The sequence below is a fragment of the Gekko japonicus genome, unplaced genomic scaffold (genome assembly GCF_001447785.1).
Source record: "Gekko japonicus isolate JY-2015 unplaced genomic scaffold, Gekko_japonicus_V1.1 scaffold1051, whole genome shotgun sequence".
In the NCBI taxonomy this organism is placed as follows: domain Eukaryota; kingdom Metazoa; phylum Chordata; class Lepidosauria; order Squamata; family Gekkonidae; genus Gekko; species Gekko japonicus.
In genome coordinates, this window is record NW_015160868.1 from 492,681 (window position 1) to 505,583 (window position 12,903).

At 46.0% G+C, this 12,903-nt stretch overlaps 1 protein-coding gene across 1 annotated transcript in view; it reads left to right on the forward strand.

Annotated features, from left to right (window-relative positions):
- FTO (fat mass and obesity associated) overlaps positions 1 to 12,903 on the forward strand; it is a gene marked incomplete at its 3' end in the record, with an annotated part of 177,145 nt that overhangs the window by 127,933 nt on the left and 36,309 nt on the right. Inside the window, exon 8 of the mRNA XM_015422227.1 lies at positions 9,851 to 9,970. Within this exon, the coding sequence (XP_015277713.1) occupies positions 9,851 to 9,970 (120 nt within the window). The remainder of the gene's footprint in view (positions 1 to 9,850; positions 9,971 to 12,903) is intronic.

Sequence of the window (12,903 nt, forward strand, 5' to 3'; positions counted from 1 at the left end):
CAACACCCCTGATCTAGGTTATTGTATTAAATTAGTCACGTTTTGTTACTGACTTTCAGTACTTCTGTATATTCTGATATTAGCCTACAGCTTGTTCATAATCTGTGTTTTGGTGTAGTGGTTAAGTGTGCGGACTCTAATCTGGGAGAACCAGGTTTGATTCCCCACTCCTCCACTTGCACCTGCTGGATGACCTTGGGCAAGCCATAGTTCTGTCAGAGCTATTCTCTCAAGGGCAGTTCTTGAGAGAGCTCTCTCAGCCCCACCCACCTCACAGGGTGTCTATTGTGGGTAGGCGAAGGGAAAGGAGTTTGTAGGCTGCTCCGAGACTCTGAGTGAAGAGCGGGGTATAAATCCAATCTCTTCTTCGTCTTCTTCTATTTTTATTGCTGAGAGTTTTGTAACCTTGTAACTGCCAATGGCTAGTTACAATAAATTGAACTGAACTATTAAAATATGTGGTTAGCACCATTAGGGTTGCCAAGTCGGGTGTTGCGCCGCAGCAGGGGACTCCCGGCTGGCGTCTGGAGCGCGCACCATGGAGTTTTCCCTCGGATGACCGTGGCCCCGCCCCCAGCGTGCCCGGCGTCATCACGTCACTTTTGGGTAACGAGCACATTGGGGTGGAGCTCCCCCCGGGGCCCGATCTGCCGCCGGCGGGGAACGGGCCTCTGTGGTGGGGGTTTCCCTGCCCCCCGGGGGAACTTGGCAAGCCTAAGCACCATACCTCAGACTAGGATCTGAGAGACCCAGATGCAGAACCCCATGCTGCTGTGGAAGCTCACGGGGTGACCTTGGGCCAGACACTCTCTTTCAGCCTAACCTACCACACAACGTTGTTGTCAAAAGGATAAAACAGAAGATGGGGAGTGATATTGTAAGCTGCTGTGGGTCTCCATTGGGGAGAATCGTTGGGGTAGAAATATCTCAGGAAAGAGACGTGTTAGTGACTGATGTCCACATCCCAGTAGCACTTGGGGGGACTGTAGTCTGAGCCTAACTTTATTTGATCAATACGGATCCAGTAGCAAATACTCCTCAGTGAGTGGTGGAAAGTGCTGTCAAGCCGTAGCTGACTTACGGTGACTCCAGTTTGGTGTTGTGGTTAAGTGCGTGGACTCTAATCTGGGAGAACCGGGTTTGATTCCCCACTCGTCCAATCGCAGCTGCTGGATGACCTTGGGCAAGCCATAGTTCTGTCAGAGCTGTTCTTGAAAAAGAGCAGTTTCTGTCAGTTCTCTCTCAGCCCCACGTACCTCACAGGGTGTCTATTGTGGGGAGGTGAAGGGAAAGGAGTTTGTAAGCCACTCTGAGACTCCGAGTGAAGGGCGGGGTATAAATCCAATCTCTTCTTCTTCTTCTTCCATTGATATTGCCTGCTTCTGCATAGCGACCCTGGATGTCCTTGGCGGTCTCCCATCCAAGTACTGACTAGTGCCGACCAACGCTCCCTCTAAGCTGTGGAGTCTTGTGAGCAACAATTCTACTTTATGAGCGACTGGCATTAAAGTTGTGAGCGACTGATTTGGCTACTGCATAAATTTGTTTGCTCTGGAGCCATCCTTCCTGAGCCAAGACAAAAATGTGTGAGCCGGAGTCTAAAACACTGTGAGCTAGCTCACACTAACTCAGCTTAGAGGGAACACTGGTGCCGACCCTGCTTAGCTTCCAGGATCTACGTAGGAAAAATAAAGGACCCATCCCTGCAGACACTGAAAGAATATTCTGTCCTCAGAGAGAATTGTTGGGAGTTCCATCATTACAAACTTTCCTTGAAGAGCTTCCTAGAGTTATCAGGATGAGAACAGCTAGGATGGACGGACCCATAAGGACAGGCTACCGGGCGCAGCCTGTGGTCAAGAAGTCCCCGCCACATTCCTGTTGTGTAGCAGTGAAGAACACATTCTTGTAACCTTGAAACCGTGGATACTCTTCTCAGTAGCAGCAGCTGACTTGATTTTAAAAACACACAAACACACAAAAACACGTTATCACTGCTTTTCTGAGTGTTTACCTCTGTCCTGTGTGGCAGTAACCCTTTGTTGTTGTTCAGTCGCACAGTCGAGTCCGACTCTTCGCGACCCCATGGACAAGATCTCGCCAGGCCCTCCTGTCTTCCGCCGTCCTCTGAAGTTTGCTCAACTTCATGTTCGTTGCATCTACGACACTGTCTAACCATCTCATCCTTTGCCGTCCCCGTCTTCTTTGACCTTCAGTCTTTCCCAGCATCAGGGTCTTCTCCAGTGAGTGCTCCCTTCTCATTGGGCGGCCAAAGTATTTGAGCTTCAGTTTCATTATCTGGCCTTCCAGGGAACAGTCAGGGTTGATTTCTTTTAGGATTGACTGATTTGATCTCCTTGCAGTCCAAGGGACTCTCAAGAGTCTTCTCCAGCACCATAGTTCAAAAGAATCTATTCTTCGGCGCTCGGCCTTCCTTATAGTCCAACTCTCGCAGCCATACAGGACTACTGGGAATACCATTGCTTTGACCATGCGGACTTTTGTTGGCAGGGTGATGTCTCTACTTTTTATCATGCTGTTTAAGTTCGCCATCGCTTTCCTCCCAAGGAGCAGGCGTCTTTTAATTTCATGGCTGCTGTCACAGTAACACTACTCTGTACCTTTTCCTTGATAGGCTGAAAGATTGGCCACTCCAGCTGCAAATTGGATCTGGCCATAGTGGTTCTAGTATTTGTCACCCTTTGACTTGAGAACAGTAATATACTCTAATTGAAGCTTGACTGGACTTTACGGAGCACATTAACGTGTAGATTGAAAGCATCATTAAAAAAAAAACCTTCATGGATTTAACAGATGCGGCCCCTATTCCATTTGTTAATCTTAAACTGTTCTTGAAATGCTTGGCTGATGTCTATATCAGCAAATAGTCCAATAAGCTCATTCCAGTAACTACCTGGACAGCTCTATTGAGGGACGGCCATTTTTTTTTTAAGTTGTGCTGCACGCGGTTGTTAAAGAATGAATTAAGTTGCCTTTTCTAAGCAATCAGGTGATTGTTTGGTCCTTTGTAATTTATCTTGAAATATGTGATCTGGCAGGGCCGAATGAATGCTGAGCTGTTGATCTGGCCGAGCTATTGCTGGTCTTTGAAAGAGATTTATTCAGCTACTGGATGTGTCTAGAATGGGGCTCCAAGATAGTTGGAGGGGAACCACTCATGGGTAAACTCCATTATCAGTGAAAAGAAAAGTGTTTGCCTGGCAGAGGGCTAATGTGGGAGAAAACAAACCTTCTGTGGCAAAGAAGCAAGGAGGACTTAGCGATGCCTCAGTGTTTGGAACATCAAGGTCTGCAAAATGGCGGCTTAAACGATATGTCACAGGAAAAGATGGTCGGTGTAAGGTCCCTGAGGTGGTAATCATTGTTGAGCTAACAATGAGTAGTGGTTAGAGTGAGGGTCTTCAAAAACGATGGGCCTGTGGGCATTTTTGGAATTTTGAGAAAGGGTATTAGGTGCAAAAATGGCCGCTGTGGAGGATGGGGAATAGTCACAAAATGGCTGCCATGGGAGGCACCCTTAGACTGTTGAAGAAGAGGAAGAAGAAGAAGAGGAGGAGGAGGAGATTGGATTTATACCCCACCCTTCACTACCCAAAGGAGTCTCAGAGCGGCTTACAATCTCCTTTCCCTTCCCTTCCCCACAACAGACACCCCGTGAGGTAGGTGGGGCTGAGAGAGCTCTCTCAAGAACTGCCCTTGAGAGAACAGCTCTGAAAGAACTTATGACAGACCCAAGGTCACACCAGCAGCTACATGTGGAGGAGTGGGGAATCAAACCCGGTTCTCCCAGATTAGAGTCCGCGCTCTTAACCCCTACACCAAACTGGCTCTTGAGAAGTTCTTGAGAAGTTCAAAGGCAAATATCTGGCTATGATGAGCGTTACTATGTCTCAATGGGTGTCCCCCGCAAATCTAAATATTATGGTCCCTGAGGTTTTCTGTAGCACCTTCTGCTCCAGCGAGATGGAGGAACGCCACCGCTGGCTGTTTGTTTTTGGGGACAGTCACTTTGGGGAAGAAATATGCTCCGTGAAACTCAGCCAGGGGGCTTCTTGATGCCCAAGACCCCACACTGTGGATCACTGGGTTAGGGTGCCAGACGAGGTTGTGGAACACCAAGGTTCAGATTCCCAGGGAGCTTAGTGGGGTGACCTTGGGCAAGTCATGCTTTATCAGCCTAAGGTATCTTAGAGTATTGTGGGGATAAGACAGAGGAGTTTCTTGGAAGGAAGAATGAGTTTCTTGGAAGGAAGAATGAGATAAAAATATAAGAGAGAGGCTTCAAAACAGCATGCTGATTTGTGGAAGGTTGTTTGTTTTTTTAAAACTCTGATATGTCTTCCTCTTTTACTACACAGCGTGGACCAAAGTCCTTTAAGGTTGCTTTAGCTCTTCCAGACCCTTTGACATTTGAGGACATCATCCAGTAGAACTTTTATTCAAAGTGTATTACTGTTAATTAAACAGAACTAAAATCCGCTGAAGGGGCCGCAGTGGCTCAGAGGTTAAGACGCTGAGCTATACACCGGATGGTCTGTAGTTCGGCAGTTCGAGACCCGAGTGTGCCGTGTAATGGAGTGAGCTCCCGTCTCTGGCCCCAGCACCTGCCAGCCTAGCAGTTTGAAAGCAAGAAATCGCAAGTAGATAAATAGGTACCGCTTCGGTGGGAAGGTAACAGCGTTCCGTGCACCTTGGCGTTTAGACATGACCACGACCACATGACCATGACCACATGACCACGGAAACGTCTTCGGCTCTTCGGTTTGGAAACAGAAACGTGCACCACCCCCTTGAGTCGGATTTGACTAGCTTTCGAGCAAGGGAAACCTTTACCTTTTAAAAATCCACTGAAGTGCATGTTCTTCATATTCTTTAACTGCGCACTGCCGCTTGTGTTGATGCTCTGGTTGTAAGAGGAACAGGAACAGAATGTGATGGGGATGGAAGCTCTCTAGTTGCTGTTCGCTTCTGCTGGAAACTGGAGCCTTACATCTTATTGTCAGCATTTAGCTGCGAGATTTGGGGTTTCTTACTGAAGTGGCGAAGATGAAGCCTAGTTCACTGACAAGGAATTTGGGGGCAGTGTTCCCATTGGTTCCCGCAAATGATGAATAAAAGGGACAGACCAATCAGGGCTCGATCTTGGTGACCAGGAAGGAAAATCGAAGCCTTCTTTGGACTGATGCTAAATCTGTCTCTGGCTGTACAACGGAGGTGGGTGGTGGGGCTCATATGATTGGATTCTCCATGCAAAACCCCCTTTCCCTAGAAATCCAGCTGTCAAATAGATGCGTTGTACCTTAGCATTTTCTTGACAGGCCAGCTTTCTATATGCAGGGACTCTTCTACCGAGTATTCCCGCATCCGGGAATCAGCAGCAGTCCTAAGACACAAGTCAAATAAATCAGCTCTTGGCCGGTGTGCACCGTTTCTCTGGATAGGTGCGGAAACGGTTGACATCCAAGACAGGCAGACCTGGATATGAACGGGGCCCCAACTGGGCCTTGCTAACAATGGCTGACCTCTGATTGTCAAAGACCGAATGTCCAGTTGTGCCGTTTTCCAGTGACCCAGCTGCCTCTATAGCCTCGCGCCCATTAATAGTTTCCCTTTAGCAAAGACAGACTGAATTGTCCGTGGCTACCTCAGCTTTGCGCTCGCTGCAAAGGTGTTGGTGCGGGCAGACTGTTAGGTCACTGCGGAGACGGGCGTCGCTGTACACAGCCCAAGAAAGGTTGGTGCGTGTGTTCAGCACAACACAGCGAAATGGCAGCACAGCCGGTGGGCCGTCTGGCATTGAAGAGAGGGAATATAGATCACCTACCCAGGTGGCATTTAATGACCTGAGTGCCTTTAAATAATTGACTGAGGAGCCCTGGCTCCCCAAATGTCAGACTGGCCTCACCCCCCCCCTCCATGCCTTATTGACTGTAACTCTCAAAGTGCACCTCTCACAATAGCTTAAAGGGCGAACAGAGCCAGGATGATACGGCGGCGAGGTAAATCAACACGGTAAACAGAGGAAGATCAAGACAAAAAACCGTGCGGCGGTCCGTTGCTCGGCTTTTTACAGTGTGCTCTGGGGCGGTACAATTCGGCTAACTGCTGTGACCCAGTCTGGCTTTCCTGCACAGCATTGCTCAGTTGAAACAGCAACATTTACGCAAGCAAATGTTGTTGCTGTTGTTGTTTCCTTGAATTCTGGGGTGCAGTGTGTGAATGTTCTAGATCAGGGGTCTCTAGCCTTTTTGAGTCTGCGGGCACCTTTGGAATTCTGACACGGCGTGGTGGGTACAGCCACAAAATGGCTGCTTCAGGAGGCAGGGCCAGCTACAAGATGGCTGCCGCAGCTTACCTTCAGGCACAGAGTGAAGACCCTTGCACTGTGGTGGCAGGGAGGGCTTCTAATGTCCTGGCCCCACTGGTGGACCTCCTGATGGCACTGGTACTTCTGGCCACTGTGTGATACAGAGTGTTGGACTGGATGGGCCTTTTGCCTGATCCAACATTGGCGTCTCTTATGTTCTTATGTTCAAAGCAATATTTTAAAAATCTGCACAGCCAGTCAGAAGTCTTGCTGGGCAAAAGTCCCCCCTCGCCCCACCCACTTTCTAGAAACACTTGGTGGGCAGATTGGGTAGATTCGTACAGGAGAGGCAGCCCTTAAGGTATGTTGGCCTCAGGCCATAAAGGACTTAAAAGGTCAATAGCATCGCCTTGAATTGATCCCGGAAGCACATTGAAAGCCAGTGTGGATGGAACAAAACTGGAGTGATATGGTCAAAAGCTGTCCCCACCACCCTGGTTAGGTGACTTCCTTTGACCAATAGATGGATATCATGCACATTTCTTTGATCTTATCAAAACATGTATAGGATAGGATAACTCTCTCTCTGTTTGTCTGTCCATCTAGTAAAGGGTGGGGTATTGGGAGGGGATATTGTTATTTAGATCCTCTAACTTTAATTTGGGTTTTTCTTACATCCTGTCATAGTTCATAGCTCAAAGTGATTTAGAGATTAAGATAGATTTGGGTAGGATCAGGGCTATTTTGGGGCAGGAACGCACAGGAACGGAGTTCCGGCTAGCTCCCGAGTTGGCCACACCCACCAGGAACTCATTAGGATTGGCTACATTAGGGGGTGTGGCCTAACATGCAAAGGAGTTCCTGCTACAAAAAAAGCCCTGGGTTTTGACAACAAACCAGGTAAACAGAATAAGAAGCAAAAGGTGGGTGTGGCTGGATGACCACACTTCTGGTAACATGGAGGTGCGGCCTAATGTGCTAATGAGCTGTGCTGTCAGGGGTGTGGCCTAATAGGCTAATGAGTTTCTGCTGTTGGGTGTGGCCTATTATGCTAACGAGTTCCTGCTGGGCTTTTTCTACAAAAAGAGCCCTGGTAGGATAGCAAACTATGAACAAACCACAGGTTGTTTGTAACCATAGAGGCCCAGTCCTCAAACAGACATGGACAATTTAAAGTCCAGGGGTTGGATCTTGTGACTCCCTTCTGCTATGGCTCCCTCCAACTGGGAAAAACTTTCCTCAGCAAAGAGAAGCTTTTCTTCACCAGAAGAAACCTTTCTCCGTGAAAAAAAGAAAAGGTTGTTCTTCATTGGAGGAAGACCACCCGGCTACCCACCTGAATTTAGCAGAGGAGAGTATAGGATCTAACCTCTATTTAAGAGCTGAAGTTATAATGTTTGTATATAGCGCTCCAACCACTTCGGTGTGTTTGATTTTTTTGCAGGAGAAAATTCTTTTAAAAATCCAGAAGTAGACATCCTTATATGTGGCTAATACTGCACATTTTAATAAACTTCGTTTGAACTCTGTTAGGGGAGAACACATGTCATTAAGCCGATATGCTAAGAAAAGTTAAACTGTTCACGTAACCTTCCTTTCAAAAACACAGAAGATTTACCTCTCTTAACTGGGATCTGTTAATCCTGCCAATATGTTTTACCAACAGGGGTTGTCTTTAATTTCCACACACACCCCCCCGCATCTATAGCCCTTTTTGTTCAAACAGCTTCTACTGAAAGCAGTTACACACATCAAACGGGTGTTTAGCGACTGTCAACCAAAATCACTTTCAGACTTTAGTGTCTGCTCTGTTTAGCCTGGGGGGAGGAGGAAGGCAAGCGGGGAGGGGAGGGGAAGTGAGAATATTCTCAGGTGAGAACTTAATTAGGGTGGGATTTTTATTTTCCTTGGTCAGTGTTGCTGCACCGTCTACAGGTGTCTCTTTGTTTCCTGCGTCGCAGTTGAAATAAAGGTAATCAGGACAACATTCTTTTGCGGACCCAGGTGACGATTGTTGGAGTTTTCAAGTTGCTACACTTCAGTCATTACAGAGTTAAGTGTTGTTTGTCAGGAAACAGGATGTTGTGTTACATACTGTATTCTACGGCGGGAAAGTTTGAGGGAGTTGCTTAATCTAATGAAGTGACCTGTAGCCTTTGTATTGGTCAGCTAACCACTTGTTTGTGGAAATGCTTTGATCTAGCATTAATGTATTCACTAGGTTTTATGGCCCTTTGTGTGAAGCACACAGGAAGCTCCTCTCTTGAAGCCGCAGGGTAGATAGAAAGATGTAGCCGTTAGCAAGTATTGCTGAAAGTAACTGTAAGCATGTAATCTTGTGTTTTATTTCTTTTTATCCAGAGTACCCTACCCATGATTTGTTTTGTAGTAAATATATTTTTCTTTAACTAATGTGACTCTTGTGTTTGCAAAACGACCATCGATCTCGAATCTCAGAATCCCTAACAACGATGGAAACGGGACTCGTGCCTGCATGTAAAATTCGAGCACAGTCACCGGAATATGTATCCAGTTGACCAAAACTGCAGATTACTTGAAAGGAGGAGAGAAGGGAGTTGGGCGCGATGGGATGGGGATGAAAGGGGTACTGCGAGAGAGATTGATGCTTGGAGATCGGCCCGCAAGCTATGAAGCTTTCATGGCTGTTCTCGGACGACAGTCATGACATCACAAAAGGGTTCATTTTAGAAAGGTTTTGCAACTCGGCCCTTCCCTCACAGCTCATTTGTGCCCAAACTACCCATGCTGACTCCCTGGGCTGGCAAAATGAATAAGGTGTTTTACTTTACTTTACTTTACTTTACAGTTCGATTTAAATACCGCCCTTGACCCCTAGGGGGTCTCAGAGCGGTTTACAGGTATACTACTTATGTAGTTGTTATCCTAACCTAGGGCCACAAACTCGAGGGGGAGGGGCTGCCTACCGACACCCAAGCGGCGCGTTCTCTCCTCTTTTTGCTGATTTCCTGGGCGGGCTTCGGATGCTGTTCCCGGTGCCTCAGGCTGGCCGGCGACTACCTCCGGCGGTGTTGGCGCACCACAGGTGTTTACTCCCTCTCGGCTATCATAGGCAAAGCTGCTGCTGGCTGGATCCAAAGTTAATGTAGCCATTTTAAAATTGCCAGGAGGGCCTGATTCTAATTGGGCCTACACGTGGTGGCAGCAGGCGATCTTGTTTCCCTACGCCACACCTTTTAAAGTACCGAAACAGCCATAGAAAGTGGGGGGGGGAGGCTGTTTCGATACTTTAAAACATGCAGAGCGCAGGAAAAAAGATTGCCTGTTGCTGCTACGCTGCAGGCCAGGTCAGGATCGGGTCCTTGTGGCAATTTTAAAGTGGCTAAATTTGCTCTTAAATTGGCATTGGTAGCTAAGGGTTATCCCTTTGGCCACCATCATGTCTAGGTTGGTCCTCTGTTCCCTGTTCTTGGCCTACAGACTCCATCTTTTGCTATCAGATTTTTACAAATTTCCCCCCCATTGTCTTTTGTATTTTTGTAGGTTGAATTTGAGTGGCTGCGGCAATTCTGGTTCCAGGGTAAACGTTACAGGAAGTGTACCGAGTGGTGGCACAAGCCAATGGATTCCCTGGAAGAATTTTGGAGAAAAATGGAGCTCATGGTAAGTGCCGGTAACTGGGCAGAAAACTGTGGCACTACATTTCCTGTCATTTTTGATGCATCTGTTACATGGCATCGACGAATTTAACTTATACTACTTGCAAGTCCCTATTTAACGAGTTCAGCATCATGTTGGATATTACATTGGTTGTTGTGGAGGTTCATTTGTTGTTGTTCAGTCACACAGTCGAGTCCGACTCTTCGCGACCCCATGGACAAGATCACACCAGGCCCTCCTGTCTTCCACCGTCCTCTGAAGTTGGCTCAATTTCATGTTCGTTGCGTCTATGACACTGTCTAACCATCTCATCCTTTGCCGTCCCCGTCTTCTTTGACCTTCAGTCTTTCCCAGCATCAAGGTCTTCTCCAGTGAGTGCTCCCTTCTCATTGGGTGGCCAAAGTATTTGAACTTCAGTTTCATTATCTGGCCTTCCAGGGAACAGTCAGGGTTGATTTCTTTTAGGATTGACTGATTTGATCTCCTTGCAGTCCAAGGGACTCTCAAGAGTCTTCTCCAGCACCATAGTTCAAAGGAATCTATTCTTCGGCGCTCGGCCTTCCTTATAGTCCAACTCTCGCAGCCATACATGACTACTGGGAATACCATTGCTTTGACCATGCGGACTTTTGTTGGCAGGGTGATGTCTCTACTTTTTATCATGCTAGCATAGGAATATTTCCACCTTCATTCAAAACAGATTTGGGCCTCAGTTAATGAAGGTTAGTTGGGGAAAGTCACTTTAAAAAAAACCAACTGCTGCTATTTAAGATACCTAAAATACAGTTGGCAACAGGTCCTGGTCCATATCTTCCCAGAACATTTGTCTCCCTAGTGTGAAATCAGATGTTACACTGGGAGATTCATGAATGGATCTTCCTCGGGTTTTAAAAAGGAAAATAGGAAGCAGGCAGGGCTTCTGAATTCTGAATCAAGGCCTCGAACTTCTGCTCTTTAAAAAATTAAATAAAGACCTGAGACACTCCAATCATAGATCTCGCAGCACCATGTCTCGTTGCCTTAGGTACCAGTTCTGAGGTGAGACATATGATAACAGGAGTCGCAACAAAGTTCCTTCCCTGAGCATTGGTTCTTTTTCCTCCTTGCTTTGAGAATGAAGCAGTGATGCAAACCTCTAAGTCCCCTTTGGGGAGAAAGGTACGATATAAACGAATGAGTAAATACGTTTATACACAATCGTTGCAAAACTAACGTTAAATCAGGTTAAATAGGAAAATTTGGAGTGGGGAAACGAGAGAATGAATAGCGGCGTGATCAGTTCAGCCAAGGCAGAAACAAAACAAAAAAGTACTTGGGGACTTCCATGCTGGAAAAGTAAAACTATGAAATGTGGTTGTCCTGGTCTCTGACTTGAATTCCGGCACGCGCATGCAAAAATCATCCCTTGTCTGAAAGGTTTCAGTAGCAAGTCTCCTCTTCCCTTTTGATTTGGTCGCCTTTTCTGTCGCGATCTTCCTCCGTGCGGCTGTGGCCCTGTGCGAGGCCAAAGCAAGACTGTTTCCTTGTTACTTTATCTCCGCAGCATGTCGGGAACATGGAAAACCTGCAAACCCGGGGGATTCTCCGAGACTAGGCCGTCTGCAATTGGTGTGACATCTCCATGTGTCTCTAATTAGATACATGGTGCTGTTGTCAGTGTATCTCCTTTCAGTGGGACTTGGGGTGATATTTATCAGTAAGCTTGGAATTTTTTCGGGGGGGGCAGAAGCTGCTTGTAATTGAAAATCTTCAAGAACCGCTTTAATGTTTATAACTTCTAACACATTAACCACAAAACGAGCAAGAATCCAGTAGCACCTTACAGATGAACAAAAATTTGTGGCAGGGTGTGAGCTTTCGCGAGTCGCTGCAAATGAAAAGAATCCGAAGAAGTGAGCAGTGACTCACAAAAGCTCACACCCTGCCACAAATTTTTGTTCCTCTTTAAGGCGCTACTGGACTCTTGCTCTTTCTACTACATTAATCACAATTAATTTCAGCTATGGAGAGAGAGAGAGAGGACAATGTTAATTGGCAACGTCTGCTGATTTGGTTGGGTCGCTAAGTAAATTTGGGTCTTTATTATAGTTGGGCTTCAAAATCCCCTTTTTCAGGTTGGCTGTTTTTGCTTCATACCTGGCCCTGCGTCCCAAACTCACCTTTTTTTAAAAAAAAGTAAAAGACTCTCTGGCAGCAGGGGGCGCTGTTGGGCTGCTGTTTTTCCTGCTAGATTTCTGCCATTCCAATCCAGGAAAAATGTAATGCTGCTACATGACTGTATAAGTATCGAAAAACGTACCCCTGTTTCTTCTAGTTAGCCATAATCTCTAAGATTCCATAATACAGGAAATCAATTGTGGGTTAACAAATTCAACAGCCATTTAACATAAAAAGTGTAGCATGTAGGGGCAGATCTGGTTTCTGTGGAATTTTTAGCTTTAAAAATTGTCTTTACGTTTAGTGCATTTGATTAATATAAACATAAAGGACTATTTTTTTAAATGTAGATTTTTTTTTAAAAAAAACAACGCATTAATTTGATTCCTTTCCCCCTCCTCTGTTCTAGCTTGTTTCCCTCACAGAAAAAAGAGTGAATTCCCCCATTAAGAGAGAGCGTGTGCATCTTAATTTGAGTTTAAAGAGCTGAACAACCTCTTTTGTATGTTTGACATCTGTGTATACTTGGCTGTTAGTCCCTGTTTTCCCGTATTTTTCTTCATTTATAGATCTGTAAATTAATCATTGGGAGTGAATTCATTTATAATGCATCTTGTTCTCTGAACGTTCCAACACAAAATCATATTTCACAAAAGTTTACCTTAGTATATCTGTACCACTCAGATGTCTTAATTTTTTTTTCATATTACAGTAAGTGTGATAGATCTCTCTCTGTCTTTTTTTTTTTTATCCTAATGTTTATTCTTGGCATTTCTTTC